The 26,869-nt window shown below is 36.1% G+C and overlaps 1 protein-coding gene across 2 annotated transcripts in view; it reads right to left on the reverse strand.

Moving 5' to 3' along the window:
- The window catches only part of LOC145980760 (uncharacterized), a 65,309-nt gene extending 38,692 nt beyond the window's left edge, over positions 1-26,617 (reverse strand). For both annotated transcript variants that reach the window (XM_083113824.1, XM_083113825.1), the window contains exons 1-5: positions 24,954-26,617; positions 18,294-18,348; positions 13,580-13,688; positions 6,294-6,374; positions 2,924-3,025 (exon numbers count right to left, since the gene is read on the reverse strand). In XM_083113824.1, coding sequence (XP_082969950.1) covers positions 2,924-3,025; positions 6,294-6,374; positions 13,580-13,688; positions 18,294-18,348; positions 24,954-26,415 — 1,809 coding nt within the window. In that variant the 5' untranslated portion in view covers positions 26,416-26,617. The remainder of the gene's footprint in view (positions 1-2,923; positions 3,026-6,293; positions 6,375-13,579; positions 13,689-18,293; positions 18,349-24,953) is intronic.
- Positions 26,618-26,869: the final 252 nt, after the last annotated feature.

Below are 26,869 nucleotides of genomic sequence, written 5' to 3' on the forward strand. Positions count from 1 at the left end.
CGCAAAGTCGGCACTGAATATGCGATTGGAAAAATAATAGAAATCCGAAGCACGAAGAGTTTATGTCACAACCAGGGAGACACATGAGAGGAGGTATCCCTCCCCCACAAACACACACACATCAGTCATCCAAGCTATTAACAATAAGTCAATGGTTGTCCTCTCATTTCACTTTAACAGTAAAATGAATTTTTATAAAATAAAAATTGTCGGGCTTTCCTTTTTTACATGTGCACGTTGGTTTCATAATGGAGCAAAAATATAGAATTGTGACTCGTAAAATCACTACCGGCTGAATGAATTTCTCCATAGATCCAGAATAATGACTCTTCTTTTTGAAATAAATAGTTTAAAAATAATATAATATATGTGCCGTTGGTTAGTAAGATTCCTCGTCACATAGCAGAATCTGCTATGTTGATGAAAGCTAGAAAACGATTAACATTTAGGGTTGGAAACACTCAACTTCCACAAAAGCACGACTTCGGGCAACATTTTCCTTCATTTTCATGCACAAGCTTGACTTGTATCCGATCAGCAATGTGCACAGCACACAAACACTATCTGAATTACCTGAATAGATTGGTTTCTTCACCGTGGTTTGTGGCCATGTCGGTTAATGGTCAGCTATGTAAGCTGAAATCCTAGGTTCGATTCCCCTCATGGTCGCTTTTTTTTACCAACTTGTAACACATTAATTATTTCATTGTCTATGTATTTCAGTGTTTTAAAGTGTGATGCGAACCACTATGTGCCTTGACCAAGTATCGAACAAGGGACCTCCTGATTACAAGTTATCACACCGATTGTAGCATTATATTTTGTTGTTGTTCGTGTGTCAAGATGAAAATAAAATATTACACCCACAGATCTTCTGACAGTCGAGATAATTTTGAGTGTAAAGCACGTTTTATTTTCTTCATCGTGTTGCAGCTGAAACTCGCTGCTTACAATAATCAATACTAAAAATGTGTTGTGAAATACAACTGAGGATGAAAAATATGTAACTTTATTAATATGCAAATCTAAAAAACAGCGTTTCGGGAACATGTGTAGCAATGATGTACCTGTCGGATGCTGTTCAGTTCATATCGAAATAAATGCCTACTTTCGATTTTATGTGTGCTTTATTTGAAAGGGATCCGATTTTGAGGACTCCACTCTATATACAGCATATAGGTCTATTATATATATTCATTACATAATCAATTCATCCACCTCATAACAAACCAAGAGCAAAAATTATATAAATTGTCTCTCAAATGTGCAGGCTCCTTTTCCACCCAACAATTGTTCATACATTTGAGACAAAATCCATTAAGAGAAGTCCTATTTCTCTCTCTCTCGTAATTTACAATGCATTACAGAAAACAATCATATTGCGAGTGAAGCGAACAAGAAAATTTTTAATCCATTTTTTTTGCAAATTGAAAACAAAATTTGATTTAATAGGGTGCAAATGATTTCACAAGCCACCATGGCATTCTCTCTTTTACAACTTTTATCATTTACATTGTTTGGCGGTCAGGGCCGACTCCCGCCGCACCCTAGTTACGGTTCTGAACTTGACAATACTAAGAAAAGCAGGTATAGCGAGCGAAGAAAAAATTTAATGAAATGTATTTTTATTTGCATAAAATTTTTAATTGAAGGGGATAATTGCCTCTCTGTGCCCTCTGGAGGTGGCCTTGGCTATAAATGTTTGCCCCCTTGCCCTCCTTAGAATTGCAGTGTATGGGAACATTCCTACTTTTGTCGATACGTATTGTGTCTATGGCTGGTTATGCACTCATTAGAAAAGCTGTGTTTCAAACAATAATTGTGGTCTACTGAGTATATTTATTTAGGGATGGGACCGATTAATCGATACTCTATTGGTATCGGCCAATATAGGCATATCCGTAAAATTACCGATTATTTTACCGATCCGATATATCAATAAATATCTGATAACTTAGTGCAAATTCTGCCATTCTGTTGTAATTTTTATAGATAATCTCGATACCCTACTTTCTAAAAAAGTAAATGTCTAAATATGCAATTTATTTTGCACTGCAGTCACCTGAAAACACATTTATTAAGGAGGTCAATGAACCTTTCAGGTTCTTCAAGGACCATTTCTAATTTTATATTGGATCGGTAGAATATCGGTTATTGGTATCGATAAATTATATATCGGTACTTTATCGGTATCGGCCAAAATTTCATATTGGCCCATCCCTACATTATATTTATATATATATTTGTGTAAACTTTTTTTTTTTTTTTTAAGTAGACTTAACTAAAAAATTCTCCTCTTGGCCCGCAGAGTGTAAAATATTTAATGTTTAGCCCTTTACAAAAAAATGTTTGCCGATCCCTGTTCTAACCTGCGAAAAATTGTTAATTGAGTAAGAATTTCAAACTCAAATCTACCTAATCATCTTCAAGAAATCTTATCTTGCAATAATCTTCCGTCTGTCAGATTGCTCTACAAAGGACAGTAACAAAGTAAACAGATCGAGAGAATTCTGTTTTATTTTGCACACAACACTGTTTTCCTTCCTCGATAAAAATCAACTGTGAAAATCTCGCCTCAGGGCATTTATCAATATGTACTAAATTCAATAGGATTTGGATTAATAGAAGTGGCAATTTTTCACGTCTACGGAGAAAAATTCAAGCAGAATTCCCGGAGCCAATAATTCACGCAGAATTCCCAGAATTCAAGGAATTCCCGGTGAGTAACCACCCTGATATACCACCTCTACGAGGAGGCTAGGATGATTCTTTATGAACCATTCTTGAGCCGTCTGTCTGTAAACTTGAAATTCAGATGGGTTCGTCTTCAAAACAGTATGCCTTGTAATGGTCTCATATGTAATCATCCATCTTTACAATATACAAACACCTAATGTATCACAAATATGTAAAATGGTCAAACCTGTATCTTATCCTTTTCTAAATATTTCTTCTTGCTATGCAGTTGGTATGTCATGCTGCTACAATCCAGATAGAATTCTGCTAAACGATTGGTTGAAGTGTACTGAAAAAGAAAGAAATATATATTAGGGATGGATTGATGTGAAATTTTGATCCATACCAATAAAGTACTAATATAAAATTTATCGATACCAATAACTTATCCGATATAGAATTACAACTGTTCCTTGAAGGCATGAGTTGTTCAATATAATTAATGTGTAAAATGAGATGACGGTAATGGGTTTGGTTTGAAGAATACCATATCTTCAGATACCAATAGTACATGTACATTTGGATAGTGCTGAATGAAAAAAATAGCTAAGAAGAAAAATATGATCTCCCTGTATCTGGAAAATGGGAAAATTTAACACTCGTTACGAGCTGAGGTTCCGTCTCAAGACAGGTCCCTGGAGACTCAAGTGGGGGCATTAAACCTTAGTCGTACTGGATTTCACCCTCTGCATTGGGGGGTAGGACCTGTTGACCGACGGGCGACAAGTCAGAGGTAGAGCAATAAATTAAGTAACACAATTACAAATTGCCTATGTTTATTTAGTTGGCAATTAAGAGCACTACAATTAAGGTCTAAATCACCATCCCTGAGACCTTCTGTAAACAAACTGTCTCACCGATTCGATGTATCACTCCGCGTCAGCTGATCCATGACCGCAATCATCTGCTGTTACACTCATAGTTCGCCGCACCTATTCATTTTATATAAGAGCCTCTGAATGTGAGAACCCGTTCTCAAAACATCAGACGAATATGCAGCCGCATACATTGTTACTCTCCCGGTCATTCTCTCTTTCATAACACTTAAAACTGCAGACACTGACACACCACTGCACTGGGATACCAACTTAACCACTTCATTTACTGGTTTCTCAGGATACTACTGACAGAACGTTTCATAAATATTGAGTAGAATCTGTTTCTCACCCCTTTTCAAAGGCTGTCCTTGCTGGTGTTTTGAAAACAAGCTCGGAGTAAACAGAGACTTTCCCTCACGCATAGAACTTGGCATGTTATTTTTCTAAGGCTAAGTCAGGCAATATTACTAAGTTGCACTACTTCCTTGCTGTTCACATGATTATTTTTAGAAAATAACCAATGTTATAAAATATCATTATGTACACAAATCTCTAAGCTCATTGAAAGTTATATTACTACAAAATGTTCACACTTATCTTGCCTTGCCATGTCACCAAGTTATTTTACGAAGTGCACTATATTTGGCGGAACAAAAATACGTTATTAGGATGCTTGTCAAAGTTTCCAACCGCAATAAATTTACGAACTTTTTGTCTTGTTTTGATCATCATCAATATATTTATTGGACTTACAGCAATGCATATGGCTGTTTAGGCCCATTATATATTTTATTTACATAAGATACAATTTACATAAAATGTACAAACAAATTTCAAATACACTCCTATCTATACCAAACCTTAGAAATATACATTAACATGTTATATCATTTTGTCTAAAAAAATGCAAGTAAAATATATTCAAAGAAAGAAGCCAAATTTATGGGAAATGATTACTGGTGCAAAGAGTTAACCATAAAGGTGAAGCAATAAGTAAAAAAAGAAGGAGCACTGGGTTTAAAGTGAGACGTCATTTGCGGCAGCGTATCCCATACTACAAATTTGCCATTGTTTTACCTTACGTAATGAATCCTGTAACAACGCTGGATTTTTGTGTGGATTATTTTACTTCTATGAGTTTGCAATGCTTTCTGCATGCAGGTGGTTTTGTTTACAGAAGGTCTCAGGGTTTGTGATTTGAACTATAGGCTCATATAAAGGAGATAAGTTTAGGGTGAAAGGATTAGCACCATAAAGGGGCAGGTATTTAACTCTGAATCGAGTCTGGGTGTTGGTCCCACTGGCTGACCCCATGGCTTCTGACGGCCCTGTAGTGGATTCTCTGCAGCTGCCAGCTGTAGCACATTCACGACTTGACGTGGATCCCTGACCTACTGGTGACCTGCTGGTGTTGTTCTTGCTTTCTCCTCCCGAAGCAGGTTGTGTACCCCATTATAGTGCTCTCAGGAGTTGGGTAATACTTAGTACAGGTTTTCCGGGCATAGCTGGTAAGGCATTGATTCCAAGATGGGCAAATTTTTGTGATTTCTTAACACTTAAAAGTCTAAACTTTGACACTAAATTGAAGTTTCAGGCAGCTGGATAAAAATTTAGATTTATTTTATCAATCACCAATTTTACAATTATGTAACAATATCCAAATAGTGGATAGGTCACTCACTCTGACTCCAAGTTTGATTCGTTTTAAAATTATCGATTTGGGAAATCTATATTTTCGTTTCTTGAATCAAGGATTTTTCTCAATCATTTGGATCAAAATACAGTTTATGCTTATTTTTATGAATTAAAAAAAAACTGATTCAAAATAAAATTTTGAATTTTTTTTTTTAGATTTATTGACTTTGAAAACCTTTATTTTGACTACAAATTTGAATTTTTAGAGCAAAAGATAAGTTAATTTTTTCAGGGTTCCACCATTTCCCTAATATATGAAGGGTAAAGAGGGAAAACAAGTCCACTTTTGGTGAAAATTGAGATTTTGATACCATGCTATTATACGAGTGGTGTACTAGATCCCTGCATGCCTAATTTTAGGAAAATACTCATTGTCCTGCAGAAATCAGCATCAAAAAAACGTTTTTTTTCTGCTTCATTTTGTAGCATTTTCAAACTTCAAATTGCATCCTTGTAAAAAGTTAAAAAGTGTACTTTGATTGTCCCCTTCATATGTTTTATTATGTTTGAAACCAAAATTAGATGTCCTTCAAACATTTACTGGCACTGAAAACTTATATTTTTACTCTAAATTTTAGTTTTCAGACCAGCTCTACCTAAATATAAATAAAACTTGAGAATTCTAAAGTGATGGATCTCAGATTGAAAATTGGATGGTGTCTTTAAATTACTCAAACCCAAAAACCTACATTTTGATTCAAAATTTCACTTCTTAGGTCAACTGCATCAAAATAAGCAAAATTAAGTAAGTCTGCCATTTTGAAAAATTCACCTAAAAATATTGTACTAAAGTCAAGAAGTATACCCAAGTCTTTCCCTAACTCCTACGAGTCTGAAACATGAATTGGCAGAGACTCTCTCAGACGTAAAAACTTCTACAGTGGCATAGGGTGGATTCGGAAAAAAAAAAAACACTGTAAAGGCCAGCCAGTGGTTTCCGGGGTGTAACTCATCCAAGAAAGACTAAACTTGTTTACTTTTTTAAAAAAGCCCCCTTACACACACACAAAAGGGTAAAATAGAAAGAAAAAAAAATCAACTTACCCCAATAAGAGTAAAATTTCCCACGTGTTTCCTCAGCAAATCAAAGAATGCTACTTTTTTAAGATCTGGCGTGATGGAGCACTAGGAAAATACACAAAAACAGAAATGAGATGCAAAAGTTATTGATCACTAAATTATAATCTGAGGAAGAAATAATAATAATAATGCTTATAAATCTACTTCACGTAATTAATATTGACTGTGCTATGTCAGCATGCTTTTCTTTTGGGAGGGGGTGGAAAACATATAGTAAAAAAACTGTGAGCATCTTTAACACACAGAAATTACAATTAAAAAAGATATGAAAGACAATATCGGACAAAACTTCTGGAACCTGAGGTGCAAACAGGTCTGGCAATTCTGCCATATTACTCTATGTACGAGCGTCATCCAGAAAATAAAGACCGTTTGGTTATACAAAATGAAAAAAACAATATTTATTGGAAAAAACAATTTTGTTACATACCTGAAGCTTCCTTCACTTCTCTGCATAATCACCTCCTACATTTGAACATTTTTCGTATCTGGGCACGAGCTTTAGAATTCCCATGTTATACTCTTCTGCCGCCAGTTCATTAAGCCAAGTGGTCACTGCATTCAAACAAAAGACCGCTCACGCATTTCCGCCAAAAGGAACTATGATCAATGCAAATCGTTATTGTGAGACTCTAAGAAAACTACGGTGAGCCATCCAAAACAGGAGTCGAGGAATGCTTTCTGGAGGAATTGTGTTTCTGCACGACAATGCCCGCCCTCACACTGCTGGTGCAACTCAAGAATTGCAGGATCAATTTGGATGGGAAATTTTTGATCATCCACCCTATAGTCTGTACCTTGCTCCTAGCGATTTCCACCTTTTCCCTAAGCTGAAAGAGTTTCTGGGCGGTAAACGTTTTGGAAGTGATGAGGAGTTGGAGAATGCAGTGACCACCTGGCTTAATGAACTGGCGGCAGAAGAGTATAACATGGGAATTCTGAATCTCTGCCCAATTATGACAAATATTTAAATGTAGGAGGTGATTATGTAGAGAAGTGTATGTAACAGAATTGTTTTTTCCAATAAATATTGTGTTTTTCATTTTGTATAACCAAGCGGTCTTTAATTTCTGGATGACCCTCGTACATGTAGGCTGCAGACATACGCGAAACCAGAAATTATTTCTGATAGGGGCACAGAATATGCCGTAAGCGCATTATAGGATGTAACACTGAAAATAAAATGTGCATATTATCCAACATATTAAAAACACAATACGTGGGTTGGAAATTTAATAGTGGCAACACTGCTGTATATACGCCGTGAAACGGAACCGACGCTTCTCTCTTATACCACATGTTAGTTTGATACCTAAGCTACCTCCCAGTAAATTGATTCTTCCTTCCAATACTAGGCGCATGAACAGTGACGAGAGAAATAGAGTATCGTTGGAGTTGGCGGTCTAAAGTTGTGTATTCAGAACCCCACTAATGTGAAAGTTATGGTGATTCTCGTGTACGACTGAGATGATGATATCTTAACACATACCGTAGCTCAAGGCCAGATCGTCAATGTGCAGTATTACAGCACCTGCGAGCTCCGTTGCGAAGGAAGAGGCGACACTTTCTGCTGAATTTTGCAGGAGAAATGAACCAAGATCTTTTGATTATAAGTTGATAGCATTAGTAGGTTTTTGTATAATTGAATTACTTTTGTTATTTTGTTGGCCAAGGTGGCTCAGTTGGTAACGCGTCTGACTACCATGCTAAAGGTCCCGGGTTCGATCCCCGGCCGGTTCAAATCCCGGAACTTTTCTAATGATGGAAGCGGCACCGGTGCCCACCCAGCATCGAATAACATGGGTACCTGGGGAAAACCCTGGGGGGTAAAGGCGGTCAGGGGCGTGATGCTGATCACATCACCCCCACTCACGACCGGATCAAGAAAGTGTGGGGCGTTACCCCCCTCACACCCTATACGCCTTCATGGTGTGGTGCTATGCACAGGGGAGCACTTTACCTTTTTTTTTACCTTTGTTATTTGTACTAACAATTAATTAGAGAAAGAAAATGCTTCAGAATTCATTTCCTCACGCTAAACTGTCAAACACATGGGAAATATTTTATCGAGAATGCTCTAACTTCGCATACATCAATATCAGTTAATGTTACTATTGTGTAACAAACAAGTACCAGACTTTCCCATGTCAAATTATTTAAGTGTCTATTAAATCTAGACACAATTAACATATTTCTTCTGAACTTTTGTTTTATTCTTTTACTATTTGGAAAAATATTGCTTGAACAGTCTTTGTTCCTTCTAAAATAATGTTATTATTACTTCTTGTAATTCTTAGTGATCCTTTTTGGGAGAGGCATGTGTCCACCCCCCGTTCCCACTAAATCTGACAATGGCTGAAAAGTAAGCAGCGATACTGTAACATTGGAAGAGAGGCGGATGAAGGGAGTTACTGAGTTAGGAGGCTTCGTTGATCATGTTCGTGCAATGGGAAATATCTCATCATCTGATATGTAAGCAACAGCATGGCAATGTTACAGAGGGGGATTTATAAAATTTGAGTCCCTAGGCTATACTTTGTTTTGGGACCTGCCAACATTATATTGTTATCATAGTACTTCACTTCCACTAATTGCATGCTCTGTATCAATAACACTTGTAACTTTCAAATACACACATCTGATGAAAAAAGAAACTTATTTTTTATTGTTAAGCACTACTTGCACTATGCACAAACACCAAAGGAACAGAAACCGACACTACATCACGGTAGCCACACTGGCCATGAACTGAGAAACAAGAATGTTGATTTCAACTGTCAACATCCCTCCATTTGACTTTCAATTGTTGGCATTCAAATCGTTTGCATTAGTTTCTTTGAGAAACAATTGAAGACCCCGGTGCAAAAACCAGACAGGTCCACTTTTTGGTCAAAATTGTTTTCTTTTTTTTTTTTTTTGGTGTAAACTAACATGAAAAAAATGCTATATCTGCTGGAATGGAAAAAGAGTTGTCTGGCGTGTTTCTGCCGGCACATGATCGCAGACAGCTCCTGGATCATTCTGGTTCTTGCAGCGGCTATAGTTCAGTGTTCGGTCACTCGGCACCGTGTACCGGTTGCTATCAAGACCGCACACTTCAATATGTATGTTACTGTTGCTTCTAGCTATTGTATGTGAATACCCCTTACTTCTTCGACATTTCATTATTTTATTCAGTTTTTCGTGGCTCCTGAAAACTTTTATAATTTGGAGCTGTCTGGTTCTTGCATCAGGGTCTTCAATTGCTTATATTTGAGCACTGTTACGTGACCTATGAAAATAGGGTTATGATCTAGTAAGTTATTTAAGCACTAGAAACTCATTTCTTCAACATTCTTTCATGAAATAAGAAAGTAAAAGAACTTGACATGTTGTTTTATTTTGGCATTATCACAATATTAAGTAATGTATTCCCTGCCCCAGCTATGCAGGGTAATGCATAGCGGCAGAGAAGGAGGGAAATCGAGTGCTGAAAGGCAGGGAAAGCAGGTAATTCCAGTCGCCCATTACACAATCATTGGTGGAGCCATCTCACGTCACTACTTGCGCAGAAACTTGTTCTCCTGCTTTACAGTTAGCTGGTACAGGGTATAATAGTCGATGGTCTTTGTCACTTCTGCCTTCAGTGTCTCATTCGTGTGTGGTCACCTGGACTTGCATCCACTAGGCTATAGCCTACGATAGCCTAAATGCACGGCCAAGAAAATAGGCAGCTCGGCAGAATTGTGCTGGTGCCACATATGGGAAAAACAAAGTGAGAGTGGGAGAAAAGTCGCTGGTTCCCGCACACTGTGTGGCAACGTGACTAGTTCGAGGAGCAGACAGATCTCTCTCCGGGGCACTTTTGTGTCAACCCTGACCTTTCGAGCAAATATAGTCAGTTTGTATCACATGGGTTACAAAGACCAACTCTACAACGAGACCTTTCATTCTCTTAAGCCCGAACACACGGGGTTGTGCTCTGACGTGGTAACAGTGCAAACTTCTGCCACCTGCCCAATTTCATGGCCATGCGTTTACTGGTCAATTCCCCTCTTGGCATTGTAATGACAGCAGAAGAAGCAGGAAGTGGTTTCGTGACAAGGAGGGCACTTTTCCTTTTGCTTGTGATTTCAACAAATAAAGGAGTGGAATGATAAGTTGCAGTGCTGCTTACTGGCTTTGATGTTCAATGTGTAAGTATGGAGTACTCACTAGCCTCAAAAAGTACAAATTTGCTGTAAAAGATCATGTTACACACAGAAACTATTTTGCACTGCAACAGCAGTTTTGAAAATCAAAACTAATACTCAAATTCAAACTAACTAACTAACTAACTAACTAACTCCCTAGCCTTCTTAAACCCGAAGGTTCATGGCTGCAGCAACACAGGCCTTCCATCTTTCCCTATCTTGAGCAAGTTCTATATACTCTTTTCCATCCCTACCGATTTCCTTTAGGTCCATCTCAACGTTGTCCCTCCATCTTCGTCTTGGCCTTCCTACAGGTCTCCTACCATCAGGTTTCCCAACAAGAATCCTGTAAACTCCTCTTTCCTCTCCCATTCGTGCCACATGGCCTGCCCACCTAAGTCTTCTTGATTTAATTATTCTAATAATATCTGGACATGAATACAAATTATGTAGTTCTAAATTATGTAACCTTCTCCACGCACCTGTCTCCTCATCCCTTTTAGGTCCAAAGATTTTCCTAAGGATCTTATTTTGAAACACTCTCAATTTATGTTCCTCTTTCAATGTAAGGGACCAAGTTTCACATCCATATAATACTACAGGCAAAATTACGGTTTTGTATATTTTAACTTTTAGTTTCTTAGATATTAAACGACAAGACAAAAGTTTATGAAGAGAGAAGTAACATGCATTTCCTGAATTAAGCCTACTTTTTATTTCCTCTTTAATATAATTTTCATTTGTTAATATTACTCCTAAGTATTTGAATTTGGAAACTGGTTCAAACGAGTTGTTATCAATAATTAGATTTTGATTATTACCTAACACTTGGTTTCGGCCTGTAAGCATATATTTAGTTTTCTCTTTGTTAACTTCCAAACCCATCTCTTTAGCAGTTTTGAAAAATATTTTAGCATTATTCTTAATTGTATTCACATCATCCCCCAGTAAGTCTACATCATCTGCATATGCTAACAACTGAATCACACCATTTAATTTTAGTCCTTTTTTAGTTTCTTTTACCTTCCAAACAGCATATTCTAAGGCAAAATTAAAGAGCAATGGAGATAATGCATCTCCTTGTTTCAACCCATCATGAATTGTAAATTTGTCAGACATATCATTACCCACACGAATTTTACTTTCTGCTTCACTGGTGCATATTTTTATCATACTAACAAGCTTCTTAGGTATTCCAAACTCTACTAATATATTATATAATTTATCTCTTTTGACCGAATCATATGCTTTTTTGAAATCAATGAATAGCTGATGGACATTTTGATTATATTCCCACTTTTTTTCAAGTGTCTGTCTGATGTTAAAAATTTGATCTGTAGTTGATCTGTTACGTTTAAATCCACATTGATAATCACCTATAATTTCATTAGCATATGGGGTTAATCTTGTTAAAAGAATGTTAGATAATATTTTATATGTTGTTGAGAGTAGAGAAATTCCACGGTAATTATTGCAGTTCATTTTATCACCTTTTTTAAACGCAGGAACAATTATGGATTCTTTCCACTGGTGAGGGATTTCTTCTTTATTCCATATTAAACAAATTAATTTATGAATTTGACATATTAATGAATTTCCACCATATTTAATTAACTCAGCTGGTATTAAATCAATGCCAGGTGCTTTGTTATTCTTTAGCCTTTTAATAGCATCCTTAACTTCAGTCAAGTTAGGTTCTGGAACTAAAGGTTCTGCTGTGTGGACTTCATTTACTTCTGATTTATCTCCTATATGGACATTTAAAAGGTCATTAAAGTAGTTCTTCCATCTATTTAGAATATCGCTTGGGTCAGCTAGAAAATCACCGTCTTTATCTTTTATCAAGTTTACTTTAGGTTGCCACCCCTTTCTAAACTCATTTACACCTTTATATAAATCTCTGATATTTTTATTTTTGCTGTTTGTTTCAATTTCGTTAATTTTGCTTTTCAAGTAATCTCTTTTTTTACTTCTAAATGTGCGGTTAACTTCTCGCTTTATTCTATTATAATTGTTTAGATTTTTATCATCAGAGTTATTTAACCACCTAAGTCTAGCCTGATTTCTTATTTCTATTAGATTATGACATTCATTATCAAACCATGGCTTACTTTTTCTCGGTTTATGGTATCCTATACTTTCTTTAGCTGCTGATACTATTGCATTACGTATGTGCTCCCAATTCTTATTTACATCTGTTTCATTTAAATTTTTATCATCATTTAAATCCTGCAAAACATCAAATCTATTTGACAGTTTAATTTGGTAATCTTTCTTAATTCTTTCATCAGTAAACTTTCCTGTATCAAATTTTAGAACTTTTAGATTTTGTTGCTTATGATTTATCACTGAGAGTCTTTCTCTTAATTTAGCAATTACTAAATAATGGTCACTGGCACAGTCAGCACCTCTATGTGTACGAACGTCAATTATACTAGTATGCCTTCTCTTATCAATGAGAATATGATCTATCTGATTATGAGTTTTACCATCTGGAGAAGACCAGGTATATTTATGGATATCTTTATGTTTAAAAGTGGTACTTTTCACAATTAAATTCTTTGAGGTTGTGAAAGTAATCAATCTTATACCATTATCATTACTTAATTCATGAAGACTTTCTTTACCAATCGTGGGTTTAAATGTCTCTTCTTTGCCAATCTGTGCATTACAATCACCTAACAGAATTTTCATATCATACTGAAAAAATTTATCAAAGACCTGTTCTAACTCTGTATAAAAATCATCTTTAATATTATCATCTTTATCTTCCGTTGGTGCATGTATGTTTATTAAAATAATTTTACACCACCTACCCTGTAAAACTGCATATGATATCCTATCATTAATAAATTCTACTGTTTTAAGAGCCGAGATAATTCTATTATTTATGAAAAAGCCTGTTCCAAAATTATGATTTTCAGTACCACCATAGAAAAAAGTATAATTTTTAGTTTTACAATTAACACTCAAATTCACTCATGCTAAAATAATTTTTTATTCAAATATATTCAGAATGTAATGATTAGGATCAATGTTAACTTCTACTAAACTTACATAAGTAAGAGTGAAACTTACAGTGATTTTATAAAATGGAGGCAATTCCACCCAAACAGGGTCAGTTATTGGCCCTCCATCTTTAGATAATATGTTTACTCCTCCTTCATATATTCGAAATGATGGACTACTGCAAACAAAAATATAAGCGTAAGTTATACATTGCTATCATGTTTCAAGTATGCTTACATATTGTAAAAAATCTTTTTCCAGTGTAATCTGAGGACCATTCAAATATGAACGAGAATTTAGTTCCCACAATGGACAGAAAGATATATACTGCATCATGTTAGAAAATGGTTCCAGCCTATGTTGGTTCCCACTCAACCACTCATTCATAATCAGAATGCCAAAGAGAAGGGTTACATCTACAGACAGATATATATATATATATACCGTGCGTTCATTTCGATCTGCAGCCGAGAGATCGGGAGAAGCGTGGCGGGCGGCACTGACGGAGATGTCGACATTTGCGGCCTGAAATGCCCGCTTATTTTTATGGACATATGCAGACATTTATATAAATATTGCAAAACGAGCACTAACCTGTGTTATAAGATTATGGTTTTAATTTTAGTAGCTTAGTGACTGTATGTGCCAATGATTTTGACACGCCCACCTCTTGTGAAACACGGCGTAGAGGTTTGTTTGGAGAACGTTCTAACGCTGCACCAATATCATCGAGTTTTGCTTCGGTTAGAATCCGTCGTTTTTGCTTAGGTGTTTTAAAATTTAACGATACAGTTTCTCGTAATTTAAGGACAAGATGTCTAACCGTATCTCTGTGTGGAGTTGAAACGCATGGGAATTTCTGTACAAATTACCTACACACGTCTCGACACGAGTTTGTTTTCACGTAGGTACGTGTCATACATAAAAAAATCTTTGTTCTAACGTGAATCTTGCGGCTGGCATTCCAATCGTCTTACTGACACGTCACACATACACACTACAATAACACAAACAAGTAACTGCAAGTAACCAAGAATAACACTCTTGCGCACAGTACGAAATTAACATGCTCTTGGTTTACGTTGCTCGCCACTATATTTACAACTCTGTCTTCATCTAGTCGCGAAGGAACAAAAAACTCGAGCTCGGAGATTTCGGATTGCAAGGAAGCTCACGAACACTATTGACTTTTAACGGTTTCTTCTACAGTGTAATCTTGATACAGTGTTGCACATTCAAAACCTCCAAACGATCCCCATCGGCACAAAACTCTTTCAAGGATATAAACTTAAGCAGGACGTTACTGGTCAAAACTATGATTAAAATGTTTTATTATCTGTGGCTCTTAACATCGTTTCTAAAGCGTATTTATTTGTGCATATAAGAGCAGAACTTGGATGAATTACAGAAGAACTTTTGCGTGTTATAACACAGGTTAGTGATCGTTTTGCAATATTTATATAAATGTCTGCATATGTCTATAAAAATAAGCGGGCATTACAGGCCGCAAATGTCGGCATCTCCGTCAGCGCCGCCCGCCATGCTTCTCCCGATCTCTCGGCTGCAGATCGAAATGAACGCACGGTATATATATATATATATATATATATCAGACATCCTAAATATGACTGACTGATTTAGGGCCTCCCAGATGGTGTAGTGGTATCAAGGGGTTCTGGGTTTGATACCCAGTGGAGGCACAAGTAGTTTGGATCCCACTTTAAACTGTAGCTCAAGTCCTAATTAGCCTTCCTGTGCATAAAATGGGACTTAAACCCAAAACTCAAAATGACTGACTGATTCAATGATGTGGAATCCAACAGTTACTGATAATAGGTTTGAACTGTCCTTACATAACACAAAACACATCTTTCAATTCATTGTTTCCTGCTTTTTTTTTCTGAAACAAATTCTCATTCAGATTTGAATGGATTTATAAATTTGGAGTAACTCAACATCCATAATTCAGTTTTGGATGTGAAAAAAGTTTATCTTGACATTCAGAAAACCTACGGCATAGTTGCATTGCTGTATTTTATTAATTTAACTTATGCCATTTTAACATACCTATGTATTAATTGTGAGGTTGAATAATTTTTTGATATACCATTCAGTGTGTTAAGTGGCATACCTGATATATATTTTCAACTATACAGAGCCACCATACAATGCTAACAAACTTTCAGAGCAGGTCACAAACACACAAAACTTTTCCACATAAAGTTTAGACAACAACATTATTCGGAAAATAAATATCCGTGCGAAAAGTTGATTTATGCTATATGGATGCAGGGGCGGCACCAGCAGTATGCGAAGGGGTGATTTTCAACCTAATGAAATGTTATATTACCTTATGTTATTAAAAGAATGTCGTCACTTTGAGAATGCTTGCTACTGAAGTATTATTGTATTCAACAGGCAATCCATTGGTCCTGAAAGAGAAATCGCATTTACTTTCCTGTAGTGGCGGCAATCTGTACAAATATAAGTGGTTGTTGTCTTTCTTTCGTCACCATTGTTGTTTAGAATTGTTTCTACTATTGTTTATTTTGGTGGCCTATTCGTGGTTTCCGATAATTGCCTACAGCACAGTGTGAGTTGTTTCATGTGTTTCAATTTTTTTTAGCATTGTTGCAGATTTATTTTCCATCTACTTCCTCTTCCTCTATTCTCAAAATTGCACTGCAAGATGAATTTTAGTTGCTTAAGTAGATCATCGGGTTGTGCCCAGGAAATTATTTAACGCGAGATGGTTGTTTCTTTCGCTGTTGTTTATGCACAGTTCTGTGTTAGGGATGGAGTCTGATAATTACACGAAACTGATTACATGATTTCGTAGTCATTTTTTTTTTTTATTTGCAAATAGTACAACTTTAGGTTGCATAGCGATTTTCTTTTACCCAATGCATACAAATTGAACACTCAGCAGTGGTCTCTAATATCTGTGCATTGTGAAATTGTACAAAAAGACAAAGAACTATTCAACAAAATGTTAAGATGTTTATGGGAAGGATATGAGGTGAATCCAGTTTCTATTTAAATAGGTGGCTCAAGCATGAATTTAACACCAACACCAAAGTATTTTTAATTCAATATCTATTTTAAGATTTGTATAATATCATCATCAACAATAATGAAGGTAAAATATAAGTTCCTGGAAAGATACTCTGCCCACTTCCCTGCCTGGAGAAAAATTCCTGCAGGTCCCCTTGCTTGCATGTTTGAAGTTTTCCATATTTTCAACATCACATCCCTAGATGATTAATCCTGGCACCGCCGCTGTATGGATGCTATACAAAGAGTTTAAAAATGCAATTTTTCACACACTCATAGCATCAAAATGAGGTCTCAAGGAACAATACATTATTGCTCACCTTGATGTTGTACAACTGCATTACCACTCATATTTGCCAAAGCTACCCAATACTAGCACAGGGATCATTCCTCCGGGGCTCAACGGACATCACTGTAGTGACAGCATGTGCAGTGCTGCCACATTCAACACACATCTTTTTTTTCTTACTCTGCTCAATAATCTGTATGAAACCAGTTTTGCAATGTAAATTGACAAGGATAGTGGGTTTTAAACACAGCTGCAAAGAGCTTCAAAACAAGAACAAGAGCATATTTGTTGGATTATCCAACACGAAGAAAAGGTTGTTTTACAAAATTAAAAGGAATCCTTTTTTGGGCGATTTAAAAAATCTGAAAATTAAGAATTGCATTCCAAATCTTTCTATCTGTATCATATTTAAATTTCATCACAATTTTTTTATTTATAGAATTTCAAAGAGAGCAGTCGTTTGGTAAACACCAAAAGAACGGCACTTTTTTGGGTTGTCACGATAAGAAATCAAAGGCATACTCGAAAAAATTCGTTAAACAGCTTAGCGTAGAATTGAATAGGCTATATTTTGATGTAACTCGTTGTTTTGTGGGTCTACTGGTTAATTTTTAATTGGAATCCAAACTCAAGTATCCATAATTTCTAATCCGATAATAGGGATCAACATCCAGGGTGCTGCTTGTATGGTGGTCTACTGTTGGGGTGATTCATCATGTCTTCCTCTATTGGGGCAAGGATAAAAGGTTGCATACATACAGCATAAAATGTTGATTTTTAGGGTTCTTGGCAATGAACTGCATATATGCTGTTTCTTGGAGTTGCACGAGGACACACTGCATGTACCTACATATACAAGCTTAGAAGAAAGGGAGGGTATCTTGCAGAATTCACTTTCCTCTAGAAATTATTCATATCAATTTGATTCTAAGTTTCAAGTGAAACTATTAACCAAATGTATCTCTAAAAATATTGTTTTGATTGTTTAAATACCAAAAATACAAAATTTACAATGCTTATATGTAGTAGCAAATAACTCCTGGCTCGACAGCCCTAAAAGGGCCTTGACCTATTTCCAGACTGCCAGTCTCCCTCTCACAATCCTACCTAGAGGAGTGGAGATCTTCAACCAGCAATGGGGTGACGTGGGGTCAGCACGTCGAACCCTCAGCCATTATAGGAGATTTTTATGACCAGGTTACGCTGCTCACTCGTAGCTCTCCAATTTCCTCACAATGGTGGGTTGCCACCGGTCCTATATAGACAGCCCGAAAACCCAGACACTGAACTCAGGCAGACTCGAACCCATGCCATCCCGCAGTCGGAGTCCGAAGCACAGCGCCTTAGACCGCACGGCCACGGATGAGGACTTATATTTAATACTGTCTAGACATAACTTGCTAGCTGCTATTTTGATATGCTAATTTCTAAGAAACTTACAACTGAATGTTAGGCATCTCATTTCCATAAAATTTGGTCCAAAAAAGCTGCAAATCTGAAAGTAGAAGCAGTTGACAATCTGTCAGGAGAAAGTAATTTATACATCAATTTATACGACATTTTATTTCAAATTAAAAAAGAAAAATTCCAAATGTCTTAAAGACACACATGCAAATGGATTTAGAGATAAGATTTTATAGTATATCCACACCAGCAAACCCATGATATACTAGGTGACCAGATATTCTGAAAGAAAAGCAGGACATCCATGGGGCGATTGCAGCTATAACTAAAAGTGCACAGGGTCAAGTGCATCTCCTTCCCACTATTTAACAAAGGAAAAGCCATGCTAATTAAACAGCTCCTGAAACATGACAGAATTCTCTCAATCTGCTTTCTTATTCACTTGATTTTTGTTATTTAACGTCACATTCCTCTCACTTTTGCCTAATTGCATGAATGAATATGAGTGATGATATGATTACATTCACAAATGGACACTCACAAAAAACATCCATGCCCAGGCTGGGCTTCGACATCAGGACCCTGGCATCCTAGCATTCAATCACTCCATCATGGAGGTCTTCCCCTCTTATATATTCTCCTTTTCATTTTTCTTCCTCCTCTAATAATTTTACAGATTAACATAATCATCTCATCAATGCATCAAACATGCAAATCCCCAGAATTGGGCTATTTTCAATTTTCAGCTAAAATTATTACATCTACAAGTATGTCTTTGCAAACTAACAATACTATTACTTTAAAAGGCACTAACAGTTTCACAGAGGTAAACAATTCATCTGGATGTCTTGCAGGACATTTCGCAGGATGCTGTTGAAAAATAGGACATATTTGGATTCTTGGAGTAGCATTGCAGACCGAAAGACACGCCCCCGCAAAAAAAAAAACCTGTCCAGCGAAAATCAGGATGTCTGGTCACCCTGATATATGTGGGTGAATCAAAAAGTAAGTTACCCAAGCTGTGTTCCTGTACTAAAACAGAGAAAATAATCACGCTTGGTGGCAGCACTGTCCGGAACGTATTCTCCCCATACCCAAAGCAGTCATGCTGCAGCTGCTTTAATATGAGAGTAGTCACCGTGTCAGTATTGCACGTCGTACTGAGGTGGTATCGAGCATTGAGTTGCGCTCACTCGTCTGATTTTTGTGGACACGAAGGCATAATCAGAGTGAAATCCATCGCCAAATTGTCAAGCTGTATGGTGAGAATGCAATGTCACACCCCAAGATCAGGAAATGGTGCCAGATGTTCGAAGAGGAAAGAACGAAGGTGAACGACAAACAGTGTGTTGGGCAGTCTGCAACTGTGAACATTATCGACAAAACGGAGCGATCATCCTTGCCAACCACAATGTGAAAATTAAGAGAGATTGGAAGTGAACTGAACATATCATACAACAGTGTGTCTATGCTGATTCATGACCAATTGGGTGTATAGTAAACTGTGCTCTCACTGGGTGCCGCGATTGTTAACTGATGAGCACAAAAGTCAACCCAATTGAAATTGGACGGAATTTTTACACACAAGAAATCAAAAAACTGGTCACACGATTCAAAAGTTAAATGTTCATACATTTTTCTCCAATAATTATTTTCGTTCTAATGTGTTTTGTTTGTTTTATACGGGGGGGGGGGGGTGTAACTTACTTTTTGATTTGCCCTAGTACTAAGCAAACAATATGGTGACACCAGTTCCAAACAATATGGTGACACCAGTTCCATACACTAGACTAGCTGTAAGAAACACAGTTGCTGTTTGTTATAATTGTTTTATTTCATGGTCTTAGTTTTATTAAAGTAGGCTTAGTGGATATACAGTTTCAAAACTAATTTACAATATTTATTTTAACAAATACAAACATTTGTGCTTGAATTCACAGAGTTTCATTAGTTGGTTTTCTACTGTTGAAAAAATGTTGTATAGGGGCTATCCACAAGTAAACAAAAACATATCGAACGGCACAATCAATTGTGGAACTGTAGCACAGCAACTTCCGGTTCACAGCGGTTGGGTAAATCAAGTGCATACTTGTGGCCTTTTTTCTCGTTTTGTATATCGGATGAAATCGATCATATAAAAGCACTTGACGACGAGGAGAATTAGAGATATCAGGGCAAAGTAGAGGCCTTTGCATATCAATTGGATTTGCATATCAATTGGATGAGCAACTAGGAACCTGCAACTCTTCCACAACCCAACCACTAGGCTATCCCTTATACAAAGATCCTTGTTTTACAGGCTCCCAGAAATCTACAACAAACTTCCCCTGAATGTAGATATTTTCCTTCCAGAAAGTAATTTTTGTATATTACTGACCAAAAATATGTAAATCTATCCCATCTTGTTATTGTTTTTATCTTTTGTTATTTTTTGTTTCTACTTTATGTTGTTTCAGTGTAAAATAGCCAAATAAGACTGTATCTGAAACTCTGAGTAAATAAATAAATAAATAAATAAATAATATGGCATTATTCCAAGATGAGATCCATTTGCTGATCATGTTCAAACCTAGGACCTCTTCTCTATCAATGTTTAAGAGATTTCCATTGCAAAAGACGAAAAATAATAATAATAGTACCCGTATTTAATTTTCTCGTTACACAAAAAAATATTTCCAAAAATATTCAACATTACCAGATACTAAAAAAATGTTAATTATACACAAAATTTCACCCTCGGGTGATTTATTTTGCATTTCTGGAAAAAGAACTGCTAATTTAAAAAATTTCGGACATTTAGTACAAAAAAGATATGTAGGGAATTTACTACTTTTAAAAACTATCATTTTTTCCGAAGTTTGGATCAGAACGGGATAATTTTTTATTTTTTTATTTTTTTAGGTACCGACTTTTTTGGGTTCCTGTACATCCATTGTCATTACTGCGGAGTCTACTCCTGCTAATGGGCTTCCAAGTTTCACGCCTGACAGCTTCAATGCAATAATTTTGGCACCTAGATCTTGAGGAAATGGATGAAGAGAGACCCGTGAAAGATTACACTGGGGAACAGTGAAATTGCGGCACAGTGTTTGAGGGCTAATTTAGGGCAATTTCATGCTGCTGAATAATGATATAATAATAAATTTCCTGAATTGGCTCTAATTTATGAAATAAATGCAACTAAACCAAAATGGCGGAAACATAAGACATACATATAAATGAACTTCCAACAACAATTTAATATTTCTTTTTGTGATTACAATCATTATTATAAAAATAAATTTATATAGGCCTATGATCATAATAATTAAGGAAATATGTACACAATGAAGTAACAAACTATGTGAAACGTTTTCTATACGATTTCCTGCTTTATTGCTTTTTAGGACAATCCGTCTGTAAGCTCCAACAGTGGTCGGCCATCATGTGGCGATCCTACCGTCCCTGGTACCTTTCTTCCATTATCCTTATATCCTGATGGAACCTTCCTCCCCGTTCTTCACTAAAATCACCAAGGTTATCAGGGAATCTGTCAATGTGGCTATGTAGAAAATGTATCTTCACACTCATATTAGCTCCCAATTTCTCAAAATTTTTCAACATATTTCCAACTATATCGGGGTACTTTTCTGCTCTGTGATTTCCCAAAAAGTTTTTGACGATGGACACAAAGCTCAGCCAGGCCTCAGATTCGATGTAAGACATGTAAGTTGTAAAATTGGCATATTTTATAAGTGTACGAATTTGTGATGGTCCGTCAAAGATTCCTGCATTCAATTTTACAATACTTAGTCCTGGTAAAGTGTGGCATATATATTTGAAACAATCATCACTTGTATGTAAGGCCTTGACAAACTGTTTTATCAACCCAAGTTTAATATGCAGTGGCAGAAGGATGATTTTGTCCCTATCTATCAGTGGTTCATGAATGCTATTAGCTTTTCCCACTAATATTTTCATTTGGGGGTCAAACTTTTATCGTCCAATGCTTTTCTCTAGCACGACTATCCCACAAACATAGGAAACAGGGATACTTTGTGTACCCACTTTGCTGTCCTAGTAAAAAATTCACCATCTTCAAATCCTCACACACGAGCCACTTATGTTCAGCATATTCATTTTTTTTCTAAAACCATTTTTATGTTTTGGTATTCTTCCTTAAGCTTTGTTGAGTGTCCGATATATTGCCTAGCAATGCTTCATAATTTGCCTAGCAACAATGTACAAATAAATAAATAAGTTTGTTAATGAGAATTTCAGCCCATTATCAAATTTTGATATTACAGAGAAAAGCGTAGAGTAATTTTACCTCCTACATTTTCCATGGTGTGTTTATTTTTATAACTGGAGTCAATTCAACTGAACCAATCATACAATTGGCAATCACAGCTGTTTTGTGTGCTGAAACTGTTATTAAACTTTATGCCGCAAAATAATTTTTTTTTTTGTTCCCCAGTGTTATTTAACCCTGATCGTAGTTGACATCCTCCTTGTACACACCCATTCTTTCCTTTCATACATAACACAATCTCAACTACCTTTAGCGGCATGTTGGCGCCCGCGCGAAGGCACTTCCTTCCAGTGAATAGTCCCTATAGGGAAACTCAAACGGGGGACCTTTGATTGCTATAGTCTGTTATAATGTCTGGGCTTCACCTTCCATCTAGATCAATTTCTTATATGCTACTGCCCATTTATAGTTGAGTTGAAACCGTATTAAACCATTTTATCTGCTAATCATGGAAAGTATTTCAGATTGTAGTCATTTGCACATTACAATTAAATTTGTGTTTTTTGAAACTACAAAACATATTGAAAACTAACAAATTTAAGAATTTAGCTACCAACAGGGGAGCCTGTGTTGTGATCTTGTGATTCAACACTCTACTTACAGAATATTGCAAGCTGAGCATGCAAATATCTACAGTTGGCAAACTATGTGATTTTTGCCTGGAATCTCAATTCACACAGTCAACGTGGAAATTCAGAGATTCATAAAGAAGGGACATGAACAATTTCAGTAGACTTTTGAAAGGTCGTGGAAGTGTTTTCTCCCTTCGCTCAATTTATTTGGCTGGTAAATCATGTATTTTTTCAAGATTAATGTCTCTCTGATGCACAAAAGCTGTTGCCTATATGTCCTTCCACTACGTGAACCAAATGTTGCATGCTTTTGATGATGTAATCCCCGGTCAGTGTTTCCAACCATGCCATTCTTTTGCAAGAACATGACAATTTTAACTATGTTTGCCTAACCTAACGTAACCTAACCTTGCCGTGCATGGTTCGGGGATTTCGAAACCGGAAAAAAAAATACGAAATTGGTAACACCAAAGTAGTTATCTTTCAGTGAAGAAGGTTGGGTACTACTTTACTATACCGGAGACACCTATCAATGATTTATTTTGCAATTTTTTACATTGATAACGTACTATTCTGCATTGCAGAACATTTCTTTAGGTGAAATAATGGATTTCTAACGAAAATAATGTCTATTTCTTACATACGATAGCCCCACGAACCATCACGGGGACGAGATATGCCTACTAGGTTAGGTTAGGCCTGTTAGGTTAAGTTCCATTAGCACTCCTTTCGTTCAATTTAGCATATACGGACAACATCGGAATTACAAATTCCATGGCATCTTCCACACCCGGCAACAACTTCACGATGCATCCTCGACACATCATGTTGTAGCAACAGGAATAGCATGTATTGTGCTCTCGTGCAGAAAGCAAATGGCGGCGGCAGCAGCAATAGCACATCGGAAATAGATTTTCGTAGAAAACCACATGCATTCGCATTAAAATGGATCAAAACTACATTCCCAAACATCAACAATGCTACAGAAAATGATATGAGTAAGTACTTTCTCCTGTAAATTTGAAGAAATCCGTCTCCGGTATAGTAAAGTGTTACCGAAGGTTGGAAACACTGCATACCCACTGATGATAGACAACGCTAGTCAAGATTGGAAGCGAAAAATGAACGAACAATAATTACTCGATATGTGGAAAATTCTAATTGTTTTCGTGAAAAAAGCGAAATCACACCTTCAAGAATCCTTAGCAATGCAGAATACATAAGTACGAATGTGAAAAATAACAAAATAATCAAATTTGAGATGTTTCGCGGAGATTGAAATTTTAATAAACATAGTATTTCTTAAGGTAGAAAGTGTGAAATTTCATGTAAATCAAGAAAAACAAAATGGCAAAGGTTCCTTTAGTTTAATTGCAATTTCATCATGCTACAAATGCAATTTTAACATGGTTCAATTTCGATTTACTTCGGTTGACACATACTGCGGAGTTTTAGTGATTACTTAAGTTTTTGTTCAATATATGTTTTCATAGCTAGCCCCTAAATGCATTCTACTAAGGTTCCGATTTACTTCTACATTAATTGCCACTAGTCTACGATACTTACAGTCGCTTGTGAATGGAAAAGACATTGTCCATGGGAAGCTTAAGGTAATTTCTAAGTCGTTTCTTTCAACATAAATAACTTTTTTCGAAATCCAAACAGTGCTCACTACTTTAAGGAAGGTTTACATTTCTTGTGACAATGATTGCCAAAATTCTACAATAATTAGTCTTCCTGCAAGGAGAATTTGAAAAAAAAATATATAAAACAATCGGAACCGTTAGCAACAAAATGCATCATAACCTTTAACAGAAGTGTAAAGAAACTTACCAGCTACAGATGGCCCATGATTTTCCACTGAATGACATACAGAAGGTTGAGAAACATTTAAACATGATGCAGCAAGAACACCATTTTCATTGGTGAATAGGTCTGAAGAACAACCAGTATCTGTTGCACAAAGTTGCATAGAAGAATTATGTCTGCTAGCTGACGGTTCTACATCAGATTTACTATGGTCAACTCCATCTACTTTTGATAATGTATTATTGACAACTAATGGACACTGCACTTCTTTTTCAAGTGACTCCTGCATTGCACCATTTTCTGTTCTAGACAGTGTGATGGATTGTTCTATTGTAATGGACATTACATTACAAATTTTAGGCACATGGCTATGACAAATCTTCTCACTGGAAGATTTGTTTTCATTTGAATTACCAAGCATGTATGCATTACAGTTTTCATCTTGTGTTTGATCCGCACACAAATATACATTATTATCCTGAATTACTTTTCTCAACTTGGGTGCCTTAAAATGTAATTCAGTTTGTGAAAGGCGCTTCACAGGTTTTAAATCTTTACTATTCACAGAAGCTGTTTCATGAAGAGTATGAATTACACCTGATGGTGATAAGCTAGGATGATATAATTCTGGTACTGGCACATTCACATAATCATTTCTTGTATTTTTAATCATACTTTGAATACTGAGAATTTCACCAAAGTTGTCTGAATCGTGCAAAGAAATATCTTCAGAAATATCCAAATTATTTTGTTTAGCTTTTAATGTTGGACTCTTCACTTTCAAGTTATCTATTTCACTATCATTCTTAAATGAAAATACACTGACTTTATCACCACTGACATTAAACTTCTCACTACCTACATCACTTTGGGAATTTATATTATTGGACATTTTTTGATGTAAGGCAAGCACTTCCAATTGCAGTTTATGTAATTTATTCCTCTTCTGTTCATTTTTGACTTTATGTGGATTTTTATCTATTCCTAAATCTTTAAGCAACATGTTTGTAACTTCCAATGGAGGTACTGGAGCAGTGATAGGCCAAGCTTTATCTAATAAATGAATCATGATATCCAAAGCATACAGTACTCTCTCTGGAAATATTCCTGTCCAAGTTTTGCGTAATTTGTACATAAAACTTCTCGAACTTGTGTCTACATTTACGAAGGTGGTCCAAAATAGAGATCCAATTTTAGCAGAAAATAGTTGTCTATATTCTTTCTTAGCGTTTTTTATAATGGAGTCAATAAGACATAACGCTGGCACTTTCATTTCTGATCTCACGTTATTAACGTGATTTTCTATTGTATTTGTTATTGCAGGTGCAAGAGTAATATTGTCGTCTGCGAGCAAGGTTAACATATCAATATGTAGCTTGCTACAGGTGGTCAAATCCAGTAATGAATATGCGTATTCCTCTAAAACTTTGCCACGAATTTCAAACATCTTTGACAGTAAAAAAAAAAAAAATACCTCCAGAGACATTAAGTAGTAACCTTAACCACGGACATCATCGCTTCGCATGTCACTTTTTCTCAAGTGAGATATTTCATGTTATCTTCGGCATATTCGTCCTAAAAAATCACATTTTACAACTTGAAGGGTGTATACAGGCATCCTCTTTGTATACAGGGTTGTTATAAATTCCAGTCTTGTATATTATTCGATTCATATAAATACAACTCGTAGTCCCACCAAATCACAGGTCCCGCAATCTATTCGGTAACGAACCAATGTAATAAAATCAATGTTATTTACACATTATTTAAGAAATATATTGTTTGTAAATGTAGTTATTTATGAAAACTTTTCTACACGTATAATGTTTAAGGTTCGAACAATTTATCTTAATTAATCTTATGTTTATTCTGGCACGGGATAATAAGATGCATCTTACGATTAGACCAAGGAATTGACAACACTCATGAGGAATTCCACA

This window comes from Lepisma saccharinum, chromosome 28 (assembly GCF_977018435.1).
Source record: "Lepisma saccharinum chromosome 28, izLepSacc3.1, whole genome shotgun sequence".
Taxonomy (NCBI): domain Eukaryota; kingdom Metazoa; phylum Arthropoda; class Insecta; order Zygentoma; family Lepismatidae; genus Lepisma; species Lepisma saccharinum.